A 22,880-nucleotide genomic window follows, 5' to 3' on the forward strand; every position below is an offset into this window, starting at 1 on the left:
AATTAATTTTGTTCTCCCTCATCTCTATCCAGGCAACAAATCACAGATGATTCAAAGCTGTTAATCAAAAAAAAAAAAAAAAAAAAAAAAAAAAAAAAAATACCGATAAAGGTAGCAACAAAAACGTACACGTAACACAGAGAACACAGTTACAACAGCTAGAGTGTGTGTTTGAGAGCTCTGGGACTTAGTCCATGTTCTATCACTCATATTTGCTGCCATGAGGTCATGGGGATCACTTGTTTTTTCCCCCTCAAATGTTAGGTCAACACTATATAGCTGAGTCAGCCACCTGACTACACAGAATGAGTGACAAGAGAAGCTAGAACCTACAGATAATTCATAAAATATTATTTATAAATATACTATTTTATAAAGTAAAAATTAAATTACTCAGAAATAAAGCATGCTATTATTATCAAGGCAATAAAGTGACAGGTAATTCCTTTGTTATCTCTATAATTTTACATTTATTATTTATAATTTCTATATTGACATGTGTCTTAAACATAAAATAATATTTTCTTCTGAATAATGATTCTTCATGGGATCAGAGAAGTTGAACACTAAAAATCAAGGATAATCTGAGTTCTATATTTCAAGAAGCTTACATGTGAAGGGTTAACAAATGCTATGAAAATGCTGAAACCACCATGGCGTTAACTGTGCTGTTTATCCTCTGAGACAACATCAAAGTCCAAGAGTGTCATCTATACTAATAAATACACTCAGGAGAAGAATTGACGATAAATTCCCTTAGTGCGGTCTATTGTCTGAGAAGCTACAACATGGAATCCTGAGGAGTACATGCCAGTGTCACCTCTCTCCACCGTTAGCATTATCCATTAGACTTCCTGTTTCCAGAGGAGTTTCCAAGCCTGAGAAGATTTATTTCTTTAAGCAATGCTTTGCTATTATAGTTACATCATTCCCCTTCCACTTCCTCTCCGCAGGCCCCTCCCACATACGCCCTCCCCACACCGTGCTCTCTTTCCAAATTCATGCCTCACTTCCTTTCCATTTTGTTACACACACACACATATGTATGCACACAGATATGTACGCACACAGAGAGAGCCTGCTCAGTCCATATGTTCCTTGTATGTGTTCTTAGGGCTGAGCATTTGCTATTGACAACTGGTGTGCTCTTCCATATTTCTCCTGCTCTCAGCATTCCTTAGTTGCCTTTAGTCCTTCCCTCCCTCCCTCCCTTCCCCCTCCCTCCCCCTCCCTCTTCCTTCCCTCTCTCCCTCCTCCCTTCCTCTGTTCTCCCCTCCCCCTCCCTCTTCCTTCCCTCCCTCCCTTCTTCCCTCCCCTCCCTCCCTCTTCCTTCCCTCTCCTCCCTCCCTCCCTCCTCCCCTTCCTCCCTCTTCCCTCTCTGCTCCCTCCCTCCCTCCTCCCTCCCTCCATCCCTCCCCCCTTCCCTCCTTCTCTCACTTCCTCTCCATCCTTCTACCTCAGGCAGGGCATGGCAATGCAGCCCAGTAGGGCTATAACCTGCGACTTCAGACTTAAGTCAAAATCCCAGGCCAGACGTCCCTCCATTTTCATCTTTACGAACGGCTGCTGGACGGTTTCCAGCCTCTCACTATTACTACTGCCGGTCACTTGTGCGACTTCCGGCCTGGTCTCCCCTTCTGCTGACAGCAGTGCATAGACGGCCTCTGAACTACGACAGTGACCTTAGATTCCAGGCAGTCTGCAGCAGCCTGAGGAGCTGCTGAGCGACTGCTACACGGCATGCTGCTTTCTGCCTGTGGTTTTGGTCCTGGCTAAAGGAACCAAGGAGACTGGACATGGACATGATCTCTATGTCCGTCCGCCCTGAGCTCTCCTGCTTGGCCAGCACCACCTACTGCACGGCAAGCTTCACATGCATGGATGTGAAGAGCAGCTTCTCCAAAAGGGACCAGTGCTGACGTGGGAAGACAGGTCTTTGATTTGCTCAGTCTGCCATGACAAAATGCTGCAGACTGAGTGGCTTAAACTATAGAAATCTATTTTCTCACGGTTCTGGAGGCTAAGAAGTCCAAGTCCAAGAGCAAGAGGTCTATTTATTTGGCTTCTGTGGGAACTCTCTTACTGTCAGGTTATTATGCTTGCCTGACCTCTCTGTGTGCTCAAGGAGATAGAGGGATGGAGAAATAATGGGAGAGATACAGAATTCCTCTCTCTCCACAGATGCTATGACTAGAGTCCCCTCCTTATGACCTCACTTAAGAATTTGTTTCCTCACAGTCACACTGACAGGCAGAACTTGGAGATCATGATAGTGCTCTTCATGTGGCCAGCATCACGCTGTAGGGACTAGCAGCCCAGCCCCAGCATCACGCTGTAGGGACTAGCAGCTCAGCCCCAGCATCACGCTGTAGAGACTAGCAGCTCAGCCCCAGCATCACGCTGTAGGGACCAGCAGCTCAGCCCCAGCATCACGCTGTAGGGACCAGCAGCCCAGCCCCAGCATCACGCTGTAGGGACCTAGCAGCCAGCCCCAGCATCACGCTGTAGGGACTAGCAGCTCAGCCCCAGCATCACGCTGTAGGGACTAGCAGCCCAGCCCCAGCATCACGCTGTAGGGACCAGCAGCCCAGCCCCAGCATCACGCTGTAGGGACCAGCAGCCCAGCCCCAGCATCACGCTGTAGGGACTAGCAGCCCAGCCCCAGCATCACGCTGTAGGGACTAGCAGCCAGCCCCGCATCACGCTGTAGGGACTAGCAGCTCAGCCCCAGCATCACGCTGTAGGGACCAGCAGCCCAGCCCCAGCATCACGCTGTAGGGACTAGCAGCCCAGCCCCAGCATCACGCTGTAGGGACTAGCAGCCCAGCCCCAGCATCACGCTGTAGGGACTAGCAGCCCAGCCCCAGCATCACGCTGTAGGGACTAGCAGCCCAGCCCCAGCATCACGCTGTAGGGACTAGCAGCCCAGCCCCAGCATCACGCTGTAGGGACTAGCAGCTCAGCCCCAGCAAGTTTTTAAGCACTGCAGCAAGACCCGTGCATAGCTCCATACTATACACTGACACACATGTATTTCATACATGTATTTCATACATGTGCGGCTTGAAATGTCAGACTGTGTGAAGAGCTGAGAAGAGCACAGACAGGAGTACGTAAGTTTGAAATGAGAAGGTGTAGTCTGTCTTACAGCCAGTAACTGCGCCATCTTCTGAGCTTCTCTTGTCAAAGGATCCACAATGGCAGTGACATCAAAGAACGTGTCTTTCTCTGGAGGGTTTATCTTTATAACACTGGAGCAACACAAATGAGACAAACACAGTAGGTTATGTTTATGCAAACACATCCATAATTGTGATTTTAACTACATACATTCTTATGGGTTGCTTACTTTCCCTTTTGTAAAGAAATTCTGATTATGTCACATAATAAAAGACAGATTTTAAATCTGTGTGATACATTTTAAGATTATAAAGAATTTGAGAAATATGTAATATTTTATAAATATGCAATTAAAATATACTGGTGTGCACTCCTTTAATCCCAGCACTCAGGAGGCAGAGGCAGGCAGATCATTTTGAGTTTGAGGCTAACCTGGTCTACAAAGTGAGTCTAGGATAGCCAAGGCTACACAGAGAAACCTTGTCTTGAAAAATCCAAAACAAACAAACAAACAAACAAACAAACTTCAAAGAATGAGACTACTATAGTAAAATTTCTGATAGTTTTTCATAGATTGCATTATGTGAAAAATGAAACCATTGTTTTTTTGTTAGGTGAATATATTAGCTTAAATCCGACAATTGACACTTTTTAGCTAGTTTGGCATTGTACAAGATCAATACGCAATACAGGGAAATGAGAAATAAATACACTCAAAATCATCATAATTCATTTAGATTGCAGCCTCCTCTCTTCACCGCCTTCCCTCCTGTATTTTCCCTTCAGTCTTCCAGTGATATGAATCATAAATTAAGAGATGGACCTAATTTAAAGGAAATGGAAACAAATTGGCAAGTGGGAGATAGTGTGTGTGTTTTTAAGTTACAAATTATGCTAGCGTAATTATTGCTTTAATAAGTCACCTAAAAGCATTTTCTTTTTACTATTATATATTTTTTAATTTGTTCACTTTACATTCCAATTGTAGCCTCCTCCCCTATCTCCTCCTGGTCCCCTCCCTCACTCCCCCCTCACACCCTTCCCCTAGTTCTCAGAAAGGGGCCTCCTCCCCATCATCTGATCCCAGACTATCAAGTCTCATCTGGACTGCCTGCATCCTCTTCCTCTGTGGACAAGGCTACCCAGGCAAGGGGATGTGACCAATGAGTGGGCAGCAGAGCCCATGTCAGAGGCAGCCCCTACCCCCCATATTATGGGGCTCACATGGAGACTGTGCTGCCTACAGACCACATCTGAGCAGAGGGTCTAGGTCTTCACCATGCATGGTCCTTGGTTGGTGCATCAGTCTCTGCAGCACCCCCACCCCACCCCCTGCCTTGTAAGATTCTAGATGGAGTGTCCCTGAACTCTGCAGTGACACTATTAGCTAAGGAAATAGTGTTTCATTATTAGCTAAGGAAATGGTGTTTTATTAGCTAGGAAAATATAAGATTTCAGGTGGCCTGGACTCAGCCACCATGACAATAACGTTGTTAGCTGAGCAAGCAAGTTAAGAATTGCAGGCTGAAATGAGAGCAAACAAAATAATAGCAAAGTGAGAGGAGCAAGTTAAAAATTCTCCACTAGCCTCCATCTCAACCCTGCCCCGGAATGTACTGCCCTTATCTCACCTTACTTAGAATTTACTACCTTAGACCCCTATTGTGAGCCTAGCACTCTTTAACTAACCATTGTCACTAAGTTTTGTTTCTGTAAAAGATATTTAAACCCTGAGGTTTTGTAGGACCGGGTCTTGGTGGGCCCTGGTGCATCGGTGACTCTGGACTCTGTCTCTCAGTCGGGCTTCCAGGGACAGACTCTGACGACCCGAGTCTAGCATCCTGATTAGTTGTCTCCGTTGGTCTCCTTGTGGAGCTCCTGTCCCCTCCAGGTCCTTCTGTCTCCCACCTCTTCCCTAAGACTCCCTGCACTCCACCCTGAAGTTTGGCTGTGTGACTCAGCATCTGCTTGGATCCCCTGCTGGGTGGAGTCTCTCAGAGACCTCTACGGTAGCCCAGCCCTGTTCCTTCTCCTCAGCTACTCCCGTTGTCTATTCTAGTTGCCCTTTTGAGTGACAGAGTTAGGCGTCCTCCTCGGATCCTCCTTGTTATTTATCTTCTGTAGGTCTGTAGATTGTGGTGTGGTCATCCTGTATTATGTGGCTAATATCTAAAAAGCAGTTTGTTTCGATGACAAACGTTTGACATTTGACAGCTGAAGGGAGGACATTGGTGTTCCACAATGAAATAAAATGTTCACTTCAAACATAAGAACTGAGTGAAACTTCATTCTGCTTGGAGTTATGATCTGTGTTAAAGTAAGAGTGGTAACAGGTCTTGGATACGTTTTCTAGAACTAAGGGTTACACGTCAGATGATCTGATAACGTGACTCGGCAACTGCTGCTACGTTTGTTTTCATGTACAGTGTCTGCAGGTCACTGTCACTGAGGCGCCTGTAGGAATGGTTGTCTTCTGGCTTCGGTATGAGGCAACTCGTTATGGCTCAGCCTTGCATCTGTTTCCTGCTGCTTTAGGCTTCCCCAGACAAGCGCTGACTCCTCCTGTAAGGCTGTACTGTGATTTGGTCCCAAAGACAACATTTAGCTACATGCATCATGCTATAAAGACGGTTTTCTGACCTGCGTGCTGCTGCAGGCACTGTTATAATGCTCAGCCCTTAGGAAACGAGTCTTTCCATACTGAAGACACACAGTATTAGTTACAATGACTGAAGACTAACAATATTGAACATTAAATAAAACTCATGCTAAATATAACTTAACATTTTATGTCCCGTGTTTTTATTCACTATGTGTGTGTGTGTGCATGCAGTTTGCATGTGTGGTATGTGAGATTTGTGATGTGTGTGTGTGTGTGTGTGTGTGTGTGTTAGTAATATGGTACAAGGGATCAAATCCAGTCTCTCATGCATGAAAGAAACATATCTGCTACCACTGAACTATGTCATAGACAGTCTTTTTTCTTTATATTACTAATTATCTTTTCACCAAAAAGAGAACTTTAATTTTTATTATGCTATTAAAACAAATGAAAATAATGCATGACAAGTGGAAGGAATGCACAAAATCATTCAGTAGCAAAAAAAAAAAAAAAAAAAAAAAAAATCAGACTGTTACAGTGTTACCTGAGATTCTCTTTGGGTAACGTGACATCATACCGAGAGGCACGCACAGACAACGAAGAAACCAGTGCATCCAATTTCATCACAAGGTCGTTCATGCTATAAGCAGATAACAACGGGTGAAACTCCCAGGAAGAGAACACTTCATATTTCATGCTACAGTGAAGGGCTCTGGAGAGGCTCTATATGTGCAGCTGCAGCACTGATCTTACAGAAGGCAAAGGACACACAGTGTCATCACACGTCTCTGGAAAGGCAAAGCACTCAACGCAATAAACAGGGACAGTGGGTATTTACAGCTGAAGCCACAGTGTATAAAACACATGAGCCCTGCTCACAGTCTGTCTGAAAATGGCCCCTTTTGTGAAAAGAGCAGATGGAGCTAAGTGGACACAAAATGAAGAGAGCACGTGGCCTAAGGGGAACGAGCCCTGTCCTCGCCAGGTGATGGGCAGTGGACGATGTGCTCGGTGGCTCATCTTCTCTTGTCTTTTATTATGTATCTTTTCTAAAGACCAAAACAGTTTCTAACTTTATAAGAAAATATGTGAGCCAGGCAGTAGTGGCACACACCATTAATGCCAGCCCTGGGGGCCAGAGAGAGGCAGGAGGAGTTCTGAGTTTGGGGTGAGCCTGGTCTACAGAGCAAGTCCAGAACAACCAGGGCTACACAGAGAAACCTTGTCTTGGGAAAAATAAATAAATAAAAACAAAAAAGAAAGAAAGGAAAGGAAGAAAGCAAGAAAGCAAGCAAGAAAGAAAGCACGCACATGTAACACACAAAACCTCCAAAGAGTTACTTTAATACTTTTAAATACTTACTGTTTTGAGTTTATTTCCATATTTTCAACAATGCCTTTAATTTTCTTTACTGAATTACTAAATGTTATCTTTTCAATCAAGTGAAAATCTTCTATATAGAACTCTTCATTTAATGGTCCTAAAAACTTAAGATGAAGATCGGTTTAGTTTTGGATAATTTCTAGGAGATTCAGGAAAATTTTCATTTTTCATGTTTATTCCAACAGCACCATCAACTGTGTGTGCTACCATGAGCGTTTTCTGAGGGAGCTATTACATACAGCCCACTATAATATCACGTGTACCAAGTCCTAATGTGGAATGTGGGGCTGACACCGTCTCCCACAGAAAACCATGACCGTGTCATGTAGAGTGCTGCTTTCTTTGACAGATTAGAGAGGCTGGCTTCAGACAGATCTCCACAGCTCCCTTCAGCTGCGTCTGCAGGGCACATGGTTTAAAAGTCAGGGCAGCACCACAGTGGGCTCCTTCAGGGGTGACATTAGAGGTCAAATAAGGTTTCATTGTAAATATAAACCAGAGAGTCTTAACACAGACACAGGAACTGTAATACTAAAATCATTCATGTGGACTTTTTTTCTCACTTTAAAATTTGATATAAATTTACCCTTAAAAGCAGTTTCAATGTTTTGTGGTTGCTGCTGTTGTTTTTAATCGCTGAGGAGACATGGTTGGAAAAGGGTGGGGTTTTAGATATACCACTTCCCACTTCCAGTGGCTTGAGAAGGGATTGAGAAGGGAGATTGTCTTTACTGTTGAGCACACCAGAGCACTGCCTTCCTCTCACCTGTGTGAGCCACACCGCGTCAAACAGCAGAAGGAGTTTGATCCCTCAGCGTCTACCCTCCAGCTTGATCCCTCAGCGTCTACCCTCCGACTTACAACTGAGCACATTTGCCAGATGTGTAATTTAAATGGCGTCAGATGATACTCAAGGTGGGGGAAAAAGAACGTCAAGCTCTAAAATTAAACATAGGATATAATCTATCTGGTATTTAAATCATTTTTTTAAGGTTTTCTTTTTCAAATGTATTTTAAAAGTATAAACAAGAAAACCATGATAGATGTTTTTTAATTTGTTTGTTGGTTTTATTTTGTTTTGTTCATTTGTTTTATCCTTCGTACACCAGTAAATTTCTTTTTGTTGTTGTTGTTGTTTTTTTTAAATACTTTTATTTTATTACACATGTATAAGACAAACTAGATACAGCAGGGAGAACCATGTGACAATCATGAGAATAATGAGTTCTGTACATGTTACATTCATAGTGACTTGGCCATCTGCATTCGTCCTGTTTGAAGTAAGTGTCTTTCCTGTCTTGTTGGGTCTAAATTTGCAAACGCGATTCAATATCTGTCCTATATCAACTCTAATAGCTTAACTTCATCTTGATCTAAAACGATCTTGTCCCCTAATCAGCTAAACTTGGTTGTAAAACTATACTATCTTGTCTTCAATGCCCCTCAGAGACTTGAGAAGGAATAAAACTTAAATTCCTAAGTGAACCAGCAGTGTGGGTTAGCAGCTTCCAAAATGTACAAATTGACTTAAGACAGTTTACTGCCTGACCAGCCACCCAATACACTTTATAACGTTGGAGCCTCATCTTCAGCTTTCTGGCCTAATATCTCTGCCAGACTTGTTCTCAGGGCAGGAACTATTGAGGACTTGCTTACCCTGACTTGGCAGAGTGCGGCCGTCGACTCTGCCTGCATCTAAGTTGCCCATTTTTAGGCAGATTCTGTTTGTGGCAGGAACGAGGACATTTTGCCCAGTAGCTATTTTGCCACCTTTGAAGCCATGTCCATAAGGAGGTTCTTTGATGCTCATCTTCTTTGAGGTTGGCTGGGTGTTGTCAGGAGTTAACTTGTCTTGTTGTTGAAGAAATTTAGGATTCTAAGAACAACTTTAAATGTCATATTCTGTGTGTCTCTGAGGCTTTCGAAAACCTTATTCAACTATTTTACCTCATATATCGATAGAGTCATATCTACCTGTTAGACTTAGGATATATAGTCTTGTGTTAAAATCTGCCAAGTATTTGACATGCCCATGTTTTGTATCAATATACTAAATTTTATAGCAATGACTTAGACATAACCTTCATAAGTAACAATTAAGGCCTTGAGTTAATGAGTAGGTTCAATCATCTAGCTTTTGTTCTATCCTCCCTCTATGTTCCCAAGTCTCCCTTTCTTTCTTTTCAGCTCCCATCTCCTTGCCTACGTATGCAAGATAAAGGCAAAGAGAGACATTCCTACATTTCCCCTAATTTTTTCTCTGTATAAGACCAATAGTGATTATGACCACCTCCTGATGAGAATAAGCATTTGTAGATCAAGTGAGCAAACAGCAACCTATACAAGCCCCCCGCCCCCGAGAGAATGGGGCATCGTTCTCTTAAGGATTCTTCAGGTTCAACTGGGGCACATAATACCTTGGAGTGGGCCCCCCAAAATTGGAGAGATTGGTTAAGCAATCTAGTGATTGCATTTGTGGTTCAGTTTCTAAATGTTGAGAGATTCCAGGCTTAGTAGGAGATTGAAATGGTGGTCCAAATTGGATCAGAAGTTTTCTACAATGTTGTCTGGGAAGCTGTCCAACTCTGATGGGTAAAAGCAACAGAATCATCCGGGGCTGGAACTAGGAGGATGCAAGATGTCAGTGTCCATCGTGCTGGGAGGAATGATTCCTGTCAGGTCTGATCCAGCTGCTTATTTTGTTTTGAAAACATAATTTCTCACAAGTATTATACAGTTCTAACATTATAATTGTATGAGGTGTGCGGGATGCACAGAACAATTAAAGCTAGGTTTCTGGTCATTGTATGGGCTGATGTATCTAGCATCCCCGTGCTATATATGGCCTCTTCCTCTGTGGCCTGACTGGGCCACTCTACACACTTGGGACTCTGTCCAGTGTCCAGCTTTAAGTCTTTGTAACTGTCCCTACATCCTGCAGGGTAGAGTCTCCCCTAGGATGTCTATGTTGGTTTAAAATTCACATATGAATGAGTATATACCATACTTGTGTTTTTGGGTCGGGTTATCTCGCTTAGGATGATCATTTCTAATTCCATCCATTTGCTAGCAAAGCTCAAGATTTCCTTGTTCTTAATAGCTGAATAGTATTCCATTGTGTAGATGTACCAGTTTTTAAATCCATTCTTCAATTGAGGGACATCTTGGTTGTTCCCAGGTTCTGGCTATTCTGAATAAGGCCACTACAAACACAGTTGCACAAATGTCTTTGTTGCATGGTGGGGTATCTTTCAGGTATATGCCCAGGAGTGGTATAGCTGGATCTTGGGGTAGAGTTATTCCCAATTTTCTGAGAAAGTGCCATATTCCTTTCCAGAGTGGTTGAACAAGTCTGCACTCCCACCAGCAGTGGAGAAGTGTTCCCCTTTCGCCACATCCTCTCCAGCATGTGTTGTCATTCGAGTTACTGATCTTCGCTAATCGGATAGGTATAAGATGGAATCTCAAGGTCATTTTGATTTGCATTTCCCTGATAAGTAGGGATGTTGAGCATTTCTGTGAGTATTTCTCATCCATTTGATATTTCTCTTTTGAGAATTCTCTGTTTAGTTCTGTACCCCATTTTTTAATTGGGTTTTTTTGTTTGGTAGTGTTTTATTTCTTGAGTTCTTTATATATTTTAGATATCAGCCCTTTGTCAGATGTAGGGTTGGTAAAGATTTTTTCCCAATCTGTGGGCTGTTGCTTTGTTCTGCTGACAGTGTCTTCTATCTCGCAGAAGCTTCTCAGCCTCATAAGGTCCCATTTATTAATTGTTGATTTTAGAGCCTGAGCTGTTGGTGTTCTGTTCAGGAATTTGTCTCCTGTGCCAATGAGTTCTAGGGTCTTACCCATTTTTTCTTCTAACAGATTTAGTGTGTCTGGTTTTATGTTGAGGTCTTTAATCCACTTGGACTTTAGTTTTGTACAGGGTGATAAATATGGATCTATTTGCATATTTTACATGTAGACATCCAGTTGGATCTGCACCATTTGTTGAAGGTGCTTTCTTTTTTCCATTGTATCGTTTTGGCCTCTTTGTCAAAAATCAAAGGGCCATATGTGTGTGGGTGTATACCTGGGTCCTCAGTTCAGTTCCATTGGTCAACTGGCCTATTTCTATGCCAGTACCATGCTGTTTTTATAACTGTTGCTCTATAGTACAGCTTGAGATCAGGGATAGAGATTCCTCTGGTAGATCTTTTATTGTATAGGATTGATTTAGCTATCCTGGATTTTTTGTTTTTCCATATGAAGTTGGGGATTGATCTTTCCAGTTCTATAAAATATTGTATCAGTATTCTGATAGGGATTGCATTAAATCTGTAGATTGCTTTTGGTAGGATGGCCATTTTTACTATGTTGATTCTCCCAATCCATGAGCATGGGAGATCTTTTCATTTTCTGATATCCTCTTCAATTTCTTTCTGTAGAGACTTGAAGTGTTTTTCATAAAGGTCTTTCACTTGCTTGGTTAGATTTACACCCAGATATTTTATATTGTTTGAGGCTATTGTTAAGGGAGTGGTTTCCCTAATTTCTTTCTCTGCCCTTTCGTCATCTGCATACAGGAGGGCCACTGACTATTTTGTGTTAATTTTGTATCCTGCCACTTTGCTGAAGCTCTTTTTATAAGCTACAGGAGTTCTTTGGTTGACTATTGGGGATCGCTGATGTATATTATCATATCATCTGCAAATAGTGAAACCTTAACTTCTTCCTTTCCTATATGTATCCCCTTGATCTCCTTTAGCTGTCTTATTGCTCTAGCTAGGACTTCAAGTACTACATTGAAGAGCAATGGAGCGAGTGGGCAGCCTTGTCGTTTCCCTGAATTCAGTGGGATTGACTTAAGTTTCTCGCCATTTAGCTTGATGTTGGCTATAGGTTTTCTGTATATTGTCTTTACTATGTTAAGGTATGTGCCTTATACCCCTGATCTCTCTAAGACATGAAAGGGTGTTGGATTTTGTCGAATGCTTTTTCTGCATCTAAAGAGATGATCATGTGATTTTTTCTTCAGTTTGTTTATATGATTAATTACATTGATAGATTTCCTTATATTGAACCATCCTTGCATGCCTGGTATGAAACATATTTGGTCATGATGGATGAGATTTTTGATGTGATCTTGTATTCGGTTTGCAATAATTTTATTGAGTATTTTTGCGTCTATGTTCATAAGGGAGATTGGTCTAAAATTCTTTCTTTGTTGGGTCTTTGTGTGGCTTAGGTATTAAGGTGATTGTGGCTTCATAGAATGAGTTTGGAAGAGTTCCTTCTGTTTCTATTTTGTGGAACAGTTAGAGGAGTATTGGTATTAGTTCTTCTTTGAAGGTTTGGTAGAATTCTGCACTGAATCCATCTGGCCCAGGGCCCTTTTTGGTTGGGAGACTTTTGATGACTGCTTCTATTTCTTTAGCGCATATAGGACTGTTTAATTTGTTTGCCTGATCTTGATTCAACTTTGGAAAGTGGAATTTATGAAGAACATTGTCCTATCCTTTAGATTTTCAAATTTTGTGGCGTATTGGCTTTTGAAGTAAGACCTAATGATTCTTTGGATTTCCTTGTATCTGTTGTTATTTCTCCCTTTTCATTTCTGATTTTGTTAATTTGTGTACTCTCCCTTTGCCTTTTAGTGAGTTTGGCTAAGGGTTTGTCTATCTTGTTGATTTTCTCAAAGAACCAGCTCTTGGTTTTGTTGATTCTTTGAATTGTTTTCTTTGTTTCTAACTTATTAATTGCAGCCCAGAGTTTAATTATTTCCAGCCGTCTACCCCTCTTGGGTGTGTCTGTTTCTTTTTTCTAGAGTTTTCAGGTGTTCCATTAAGTTGCTTATATGCAATGCCTCCAGTTTCTTTGTGAAGGTACCTAGTGCTATGAATTTTCCTCTCATCACTGCTTTCATTGTGTCCCAAAGGTTTGGATATGTTGTGCCTTCGTTTTCATTAAACTCTAGGAAATCTTTGATTTCTTTCTTTATTTCATCCCTGACACAGTTGTCATTGAGTAGAAAATTGTTCAGTTTCCATGTGTTTGTAGGCTTTTTGTTATTTCTATTGTTGTTGATGCTTACCTTTAGGCTATGGTGGTCTGATTGGATGCAAGGGATTATTTGAATTTTTCTGCATTTATGGAGGCTTGTTTTGTGACCAATTATATGGTCTATTTTGGAGAAGGTTCCATGTGGCACAGAGAAGAAAGTATATTCTTTTCTATTTGAGAAAAAAGCTCTGTGAATGTCTGTTAGGTCCATTTGATTCATGACCTCTGTTGGCTTGATTATTTCTCTATTTAATTTCTTCCTTGAGGATCTGTCCATTGGTGATAGTGGGGTGTTGAGGTCTCCCACTATTATTGTGTTGGGATAAATGCATGATTTAAACTTAAAGTGTTTCTTTTACAAATGCAGGTGCCCTAATATTTGTGGCATAGATATTTAGGATGGTGATGTCCTCTTGGTGGATTTTTCCTTTGATAAGGACAAGGTGTCCTTCTCAATCTTTCCTGATCAATTTTAATTGAAAGTCTATTTTGTCAGATATTAAAATGGCTACTCCTGCTTGCTTCCTGATACCATTTGCTTGAATTTTTTTGCAGCCCTTTATTCTCAAGTAATGTCTGTCTTTGTTGATGAGATGTGTTTCCTGAATGAAACATATTGAAGGATCTTGTTTCTGCATCCATTTTGTTAGCCTGTGCCTTTTTACTGGGGAGTTGAGGCCATTGATGTTGACAGATATTATTGGCCAATGGTTATTGGATCCTTGTATTGTGGAGCTAGTGGTGATTATGTGGGGCAGTGTCTGTTTTGGTTTTCCTGATGTTCGATTATCTGTATGCTGCATTTTCTTGGGTGTGGCTGATCTCGTGATGATGTTTTCCTTCTACTATTTTCTGTAGAGTGGGGTTGATACTGTTTAGATACTGTTTAAATATAGTTTTGTCATGGGATATCTTGTTGTCTCCATCTATGTTGATTCAAAGTTTTGCTGGATATAGCAGCCTATGTTTGCATCTGTGGTCTTTCAGGGTCTGCATAATCTCAGTCCAGGCTCTTCTGGCTTTTATAGTCTCTGTTGAAAAGTCAGGTGTAATTCTGGTGGGTCTACCATTATTTGTTATTTTGCCTTTCTCTCTTGCAGCCTTTAGTATCTTTTCTTTATTCTGCAGGTTTAGTGTTTTGATTATTATGTGCTGGGATGAATTTATTTTCTGGTCTAGCGTATTTGGTGGTCTGTAGGCCTCTTGCATGTTCAAGGGTATCTCTTTCTGTAGATTGGGGAAGTTTTCTTCTATGATTTTCTTGAATACATTTTCTGGTGCTTGGAACTTTGCATCTTCCTTTTTATCAACACCTCTAATCCTGAGGTTATGCCTTCTCATGGTATCCTTGATTTCTTGGATGCTTTGTGTCACTAATTTTTCCGTTTTAAGATTTTCTTTGAGAGATGTATCAATTTCTTCTATTGTATCTTCAGCACCTGAGATTCTCTCTTCCATGTGTTGGATTCTGATAGTTATACTTGTCTGTTGGATTCCTGCTTCCTTTTTTAATTGTTCCATTTCACTTTTTTTTCCTCGATTTGTGATATTTTAATATTGTCTAATTCTGTTTTCATGTCTTGAATTGTTTTATTTAATTCCTTCACCTGTTTGCTTGTGGTTTCTTGTTTCTCCTGGATGGCTTCTATTCGTTTGTTTGTGTTATCCTGGAATTTTTGGAAGGACCTATTCATTTCCTCTTTATAGTTCTCAAATAGCTGTATAAGCATGGTTTTGAGGTCATCTTCTTGTGACTCTGCCATAGTAGGGTATCTGTTGGTTTCTGTGCTTTCTGGTGGAGCCATAAAGTCTTGATTTTTGTTATTAGACCTCTTATTCTTTCCTTTAGACATCTACTTAGGAGGCTTGGCTTTCCAAGCTGGTGGTCTCAGGGATAGGGAGCTGTTTTCTATACTGGGTTCTCAGACTCTGCCTTCCTGTATCTATATTTGTTTGAGCTCTGCCACCTAGATTCCGTGGTTTTACAGGGATACTCTGGCTGCTTGTCTCCTCTGAGGGATTCACCACACAATGAATCTGTGATTTGGATGTCAGATGCTGTGTGACTTCTGTTTTGTTAATCTTTTGCTCTGTAGACAGGCCACTCCATGTTGGTGCACTGATCCATCCAGCAGTCTGACCTTCCCTTTCTCCCTGCTGGTTGCAGCCCTCCACTGAAACAAGGCGCTGGTCCACTCTCTGTCACCCACTGTCGGTGCTCACAGTCCCGTGCAGCCCCTGTTGTTTGCTACTTCTCGCTGCTGATCTCGCCAATCCCCTCTGCCAATCACCACTGCGGGTGCTTTGTTCCCCATGGCCTACCTCAGCAAGCACCGCTGGTGTTGTTGGTGCTACAGTCGTCACCACTATCCCTGCCGCTGCCGCCAGGGATGCTCTGCTCCCCAGGGGGGGTCTGTGCTTTTTCCCTGTGTTTGGAGGTGCACAACACTGTGCCTAGTTTGTTCCTGGCATGCTATGGTTTCTTCTGCTGTAGTGGGGTGGGGAGCTTGGTGTTCCTGCTTAAGTCTCACCAAACTCATCTGACTCATGGGACAGCCAAGTCTGAACCTAGGTCAGCGTGGCTTAGAAAGGGCAGTGCTTGTGTGCTGCTGTTACCTGCTAGGCTGGACTCTTCCACAGTTTCTGAATATATACTGTGATCAATACAAGTAGAACCACACGATCAGCATACATAAACATAAAACACTTAATACCTTAGGATTTCAGCAAGAAATTATGTGATCACTACTGGGTATGGTAGTCCCCTTTGAAATGCAGCATTCGGGATGCAGAGGCAAGCAGGCATTTGCGAGTTCAAAGCCAGACTGGCCTGCGCAGTTCTAGGTCACGCAGAGGTACACAGTGAAATGTTGTCTCGAAACTTAAAAGTTCAAAAATGGAGAAATTATGTAATCATTATTGCATCATATTATTAGTCATTTATAAATAATTATAACTCAAAATATGGTCCAACTTGACCACTGGAGCAGGTTCTATGCAGAAAAGCAGAGATTATTTCAAACACTAAACTGTGAAAATGCTGACAGCGGCTCCAGGGACTTTGGCTATTATGCTGCACAGTCACACTGTGAACCGGGCAGTCAGGCCTCGCTGCTACGCTAACGCCAGCTGCGCTGGACACTTGTCCTCACACCCAACAACAGCCAAAAGCACAGTTGCCATTAGCCAGCACACATCAGTTCCTGCCCTCGCCTGCCCACGCAGCACTGCATTTGAGTGGCAGCTCAGTTCTGTCCCCCTTCCACAGCTCCTGAACAAGCCCATGTCCCAGAGCAACCTGTGCCACCTGGCAGACAACACAGGAGAGAGGGTCATACACGAGGACTGTCTTTAAAGAGCTATTTTCTCTCCATGGTAACTGACAGCAACGCCATCCCTGGACCAGTGCCCTGCTCAATACTTTAATAAGCTCAATAATAATAATAATGTTTGCTATCAGTTGGTAAAGTAACTCTATTTAGAGATGGATATGATTCTTAAAGAAAAGGTTGACTCTGTTTTTAATGTATATGGTGTCTGCATATGTAAGTGTGCTGGGGTACCTGGAGAGGTCAGAGGCTGGCACTGGATCTGGCCTGGAGTTCCAAGTAGTTGGGGGTCGCCCTGTGTGGATGCTGGAAACCAAAACATACCTTTGCAAGAGCAGAAAGCTCCCTCAACTGCTGAGCCATCTCTTCAGCTCCAACAAATATGATTTTAACAAGGGTTCATAAAAACATAGAAAACTTTAGAGTGCATTAGAATTTTAAAATAATCTGATGATTTGCTGTACGATATGTTAAGCCAAATATCTGTCAAACACATTACTTTATTTAATAAATTTAATGATCAGAGTCTATTCTTTTTTGTTTTTTACCTAAGTAACTGGTAAGAAATAAAATTAGAGTATTGACCCAAAGAATACTGATAATTATATAAATCTAGTTATTCTATACTAGTTTATAAAGACAAGTTTATAAAGAAAAAAATCTGCATCAAGTCAAGAGAAAACAAAAGCATATGTACTGCCCGAACAGCTCGGCTGGCCAAGGTGCTGATGCCTGACAACCTGAGCCCAATGCTGAGGACACTCATGGTGGGAGAAGAGAATTCACTCTGCCAACTTCTCTCTGACCTCCACGTGGATGACACAGACATAAATAAATATCAAAGTGCTACTGCCATATCTGACTGCAGGGGGGTTTTATCATGTCCTCTGGAGACGCAGTGTGTCTGTTGTAGAGAAAAGGGTTGGAAGGCAAAGGACTGCGCTATCAATAGCTCATTTTCACAACGCAGTGAGAATGAGTGTTTGTAATAGTTGTGAAAGACTGTTAATACATGGCAATCTATATAAACATACTTCAGAATTTACAAAACTAGGTGTCATGTGACATAAGAGCTGCAGGGAAAGGCACAGGAGAAAAAGAAGTAATAATGTATTTTGTGCACTGTGTCACGCTGGAAAGGTGTAATAATGTGCTTTGTGCACTGTGTCACGCTGGAAAGGTGTAATAATGTGCTTTGTGCACTGTCTCAGGCTGGAAAGGTGTAATAATGCGCTTTGTGCACTGTCTCACGCTGGAAAGGTGTAATAATGTGCTTTGTGCACTGTCTCACGCTGGAAAGGTGTAATAATGTGCTTTGTGCACTGTCTCACGCTGGAAAGGTGTCTTATAAGAATGACACGTTGTTAGACCAAGATAAAGGTGGATACATGGCGAGGACTGTGCTTTCAGTAACTCATGACCCACTGATGTCACCATGCTGGGGGAGGGACAGTGGGTGTCCTGAGCTCTGACTAGTGTGTGGTAGGTGAGTGCCACCTTTGTACTGTATACACATCACATCGTTATGTTGGGCTCTGTCCATGGCACCAGTGCCCAATAAAGTGTAAGAGGCCACTTCTTCACTTACTCTCCCATTGCTGACGATACCGGATTGTCCAGGTTGCAATTTAAGTACGTCCTGACAGAATAACTGGTGAGTTCGAAAAACATTTACTCCAATGGTGTTATATTTTTTCTCAAAAGCATTCTTATCCATCTCCTAAGGTACAAGTTAAAAATGATGATACTATTAAAATGAAGCAGATGATGAAGTGACAGTGTATGTTTATTTATATAAAGTCTACTTTATTACTATTAGTAAAATTATGCAAATTATTATTTAAAATGCATTATTTTCTTCTGAAGCAACATTTTAAAGAAATAATATTCTTTTGTCAAATCATTCACAAAATCTTTAAATCTTGTTCTAAGTACATATAGATATAAATTATTCATTATTTGACAATTTAAGGGGGATTTGTATATCATTATAATATTTGAGAATATGAATTTAATTAAGACTTAACATTAAAGAAATAAAATGTTTATTAAATTCTGAACTCAGTATCTCATATTAGATGCTCTTAAAGAAAAGTGTTTAAGATAAAAATATTCCATCTCACCTCATATACCAATTACAGAAGGCCAATTTAATAACTGTATCTAAACAATGAAATATTAAGCATAATCCTTGATTAAGTAATAAATTATGAAAATATTCATAGAAAATCAATCAAAGATTTTATTCAACTTCATACTGAGGCATATATGTCTCTGTCAGTCCTTTCCATATGTCAATACATATACAATTCACCTTGTTATGTTTAGGTACAACTAGGAGACCTTAGGGTATGTTTAGCAAGTTGCCATGCACTCCTATGATGGCAGAAAATTTCCATTGCACCATTCAATATGGTAACCATGGCCACAGATGGTTATTTAGCACTTGAAATATGGTTAGCATGATTGAGAAAAAAATTCCAAATGTAAGACTATGATAGCCATCCCTAGAGTGGCTGAGGTCTTAGAGACAGGAGCTCTGGGCCTCCTCAGCACACAGGTAGCTTCCCACCGTGGTGCTCTAATGTGCAGCCATGTATCATTCCCACCGTATTACAGTGACTAATGTTTTTAGTAACATGCCGCTGGAAGTATATAAAACATATATTTTAAAATACAACCCCCCACAATTGTTTCACTTACCACAGTAAGGAATGTTTTAATTTTATCTCCAGAATAAATTGCTTCAGCAGTTTCTTCTTTTGCCAGTTTCTTGAGGAAGTGCCTCAAAAGGCTGTTTCTATGTGTAAGAAAGGCTGCCAAAATTCCTCTAGAAATGGCTGTGTTCTCTTCATTGATCTTTGATGTGGGGTTATAAACAATCCCTAACCGACTGTGAGCACTTATTTCCTGTAAAACACATCACAGGTCAGGAGGTCAGTACCTGACACACCCCTTACAGCTGAGCATACTTCTTTACGTCAAGTTTGCTGACCTTACCATAGGCTTTTTTTTTTTTTAACTGTTGGACCATCTATGACGTCTACACTGAATGAGTAACTTCCTCCACAATAGTAGGGAAACTATCATTTAGTTACCCATCAGCTTTCTCTTTTGTATAAAGTGTCTTTGGTAATAAAATATTTAATCACTTTGTGAGTGTATAAAAATATATAAATTATATAAAACAAAAGTGTAGAATTCAGTGAATTAAACTACGATAAACAACTCCATAGGTCAAGAACTAGAGCCTGCCAGTGACCCAGACAGCCCTCCTCCTCGGTTACTACACACCGTCGTCCTCCTAAGACTACCGCCTCCTCCGTTTATAGCACACATGTCTTCCTTTCTTATTCCAACACTAAACGTTCAATCCACTTCAAGTCTCTCATCAGTGGGATGACACAGCATGTGGTGTTCTGTGGGCTCTTGTCAGTCAGTCCAAGGTGAGACCCAGCAACGCCGCCGCTGGGGGGTTATTTCAGTGGCACACGGAGCTCTGTGAGATGGATGATGACTAGACTCTTTATCCAGCCTGTTGATGGATAGCTGAGCTACTACCAATTTGGAGCTCCACACCAGGATACACAAATCTTATCTATTTATTCACGTTTAATTGTTTTACAGCTTTAATTTTTGAAACAGCCAAATAGTTTATAAAGTATCTGTGTCAGTTGCCTCTGCCACTAGCAACATACTGTATCAGAGAGCAGGGACCTTTCGCATTGTCATTTTAAGTCATCTGTGCAGTACAGAAGGACATTGCACCAGGTTTTACTTTCTTTCCCTCATCATCAATGATACTGAACATTCCGCTCTGTCACCGGCCCTTCCCCCCTAAATTATTTGCTCTACTTTTAGCCTTTTAAAATACTCAATTTTCTTTTTCCCCACTGGTTGTGCATATTTTCGATGCGTACGGTTCAGGCGCTATTTGTCTACAACTCACAGGTATGAAAAGCAGCCCTGCCCTGGCATTCTGTGGCTCGTACTCTATGCTGTGAGTTGACAGGACGTAACTGGTATTTAATGTTAACTTACACTAGTTTGTTACTTTAACTGACTGGCACTAGGCTTCCTGTGCATTAGAGACTGTTCTGAAGCGATATCGATGACCTGCAGGGAAACTCATCCCCGCGCATCTATGCGTATGCCTACCACTGCCGCCATGCACCCGGCACTGGCGTGTGTATGGTGCCGCGCATGCGTGGAGAGGCTTGGCGGACTACTCTCACCGTTGCGCAGGCGGGCTTACCCCAGTGTATGAAGATAAGCATGGCTATTTCTAGGGTCTTGTCTTTCTATTGTTTTGCTTTTCCTATTCTTGAGTTAAGATTTTTAGTTATGTAGGCACCATAGAAGGTTTTGAAAATGATGCATTAGTTACCCTCCATTTCTCTGTTTCACAAGTGTTTTGGTAATTCTTGGTCCATGGAATCTTTACTTACATTTGCAAATTAGTGTGACAATTTTTAAAAAATAAGGATATTTCTATCAGAACTGTAATAAGGATTTATATACATTAATTATGGCAGAAATGACATCTTTATATTATTGACTCTCTTCCATTCATATAGGAATTCTGTATTTTCATTTAAAACTTTACATGAAACTTCATTTCATTGGTTTCTAGTACTTAGATTTTCTTGATACTAGCATCAAAATGGTATATTCATGAAAATTTAAAACTTCATTTATTGCAATTCTTATGATTATAAACAAGCCTAATAACCACATATTTTAAAAATAATGATAATAATTTATATGTCTACAATACGCAAAATATGACAATTTGAATATTTGTTTTGTTTTGTTGAGCATTTTTGCATTCATGCTCATGAGTAAGGATTGGCTATAACCTTCTTACACAACACCCTTTAGTCACAGGATGTTGAGTAACTTCACTTCTAACTACTTAAATGATTAAGAAAGCAATTTAAAGTACTTGGGTAAAAATCAGAAAAAATATATATGATCATGTTACTAAACATTTTCTCTCCTCAAATTTTATATTCAGTGTATCATTTGTGATTCATAATATTCCCACTTCTCAAAATTAGTGCTTTAAAAGCAATTTTGCTTTGTTTTACATTTATTTATTTGTGTGTGTATATACAGGTGTGTGTGCGCGCGTATGCGTGCGTGTGTGCATGTGAGGGTCACAGGGCTCCCTGCAGAAGTCAGTGATTTGCTTCTACCATGTAGGTCCTACGGCTGGAACTCAGGTCACCAGATCTGGTTACATGTGCCTTTACTCACCAAACCACCTTGTTGGCCTGACTAGTTCATCTTTTATGTTGTTTTAAATTAACTGCTGTAAAGATACTTTTATTTGAAAAGGTTAGGGACAATTAAAATCGGGTATTCTGTCCTCAAGAAGATTTAAGTAAGATGCCACTTGTGGAGATCTCACAATCAGCCCTGAGTCCACGAGCAACACCGTGGCTGGCAATGAGAAGCCAAGCAGGGGGAGGGTCAGCCTCGGCTCCAGACGTCTCCGAGGCCCCAGGGAGATGGTAACATCTCCTCATACTACGGACAGTGCTGAAAAGGACGGTCACCTGCTGACAAAAGCCCAAGTGCTGTGTGACACTGCTCTAATACACATGAGATCCTTTAATGTTATGTCACTGACCTCCTCACGGTCCAATGGGCACGTTCTTTAGCGCTGTGCCTTACACTGGACAGGCATGATCACCCGAGGGAACAGAAAACAGAGGCCATCATTCTGAAACTATTTCATAACTGCATTGTAGTTTTGCCCTCACTTTTAATCTCCTATGCTACACGGAGGGAGAGAGAGAGGGGGGGGGGAGAACACGCAGGTTTATGTGGTAAGGGAATGAAGCGCTCACTCAGTCCATTTGCCAGTAGGCAGGTGTTTTGGACCATAAGATGCACACAGTTTTTAGAGCAGTGAAACAAGAAAAACAGCAATCGGACCGTAAGGCACACCCTAATTTCCCCAGCACTTTTTTTTGGGGGAAAAGTGCTTCTTATAGTCCAAAAAGTACGGTAAGTGTGCCATGTAAGCAGGCCAACATTTAGCTCCTGCCAAGAGCTCAAACGCGCATCTGGAGGCAAATCAGGGCTGCTGCTTCAGGAGAGCATTAGTCCTTACCTAAAATGCTCTTGAATTACCAAATCGCAGAAACAGGTGAGAAAAATTACTGTTTTAAGTATTAAGTTGTATAATAATTTGCTGTATAGCAATAAACTTACAATGAGCTAATATAAAAATGTCATAAAACATTTTGATGTGTTTCTTAATTTTTAAAATATAGACATACAAACTCCCTTAGTAATATAGATGCTCATTTAAAAATTATCCTGAAATACAGAAACTATTCCTCCTAAGAACTGGTTTATAATTACCCCAAGAAACATTAAGGCTAAT

At 41.2% G+C, this 22,880-nt stretch overlaps 1 protein-coding gene across 1 annotated transcript in view; it reads right to left on the reverse strand.

Moving 5' to 3' along the window:
* The window catches only part of Uggt2 (UDP-glucose glycoprotein glucosyltransferase 2), a 135,292-nt gene that overhangs the window by 42,270 nt on the left and 70,142 nt on the right, over positions 1–22,880 (reverse strand). The window contains exons 21-25 of the mRNA XM_051160970.1: positions 19,187–19,393; positions 18,072–18,203; positions 7,086–7,210; positions 6,267–6,362; positions 3,149–3,251 (exon numbers count right to left, since the gene is read on the reverse strand). Of these exons, the coding sequence (XP_051016927.1) occupies positions 3,149–3,251; positions 6,267–6,362; positions 7,086–7,210; positions 18,072–18,203; positions 19,187–19,393 (663 nt within the window). The remainder of the gene's footprint in view (positions 1–3,148; positions 3,252–6,266; positions 6,363–7,085; positions 7,211–18,071; positions 18,204–19,186; positions 19,394–22,880) is intronic.

Source organism: Acomys russatus, chromosome 18, assembly GCF_903995435.1.
Source record: "Acomys russatus chromosome 18, mAcoRus1.1, whole genome shotgun sequence".
In the NCBI taxonomy this organism is placed as follows: Eukaryota; Metazoa; Chordata; class Mammalia; order Rodentia; family Muridae; genus Acomys; species Acomys russatus.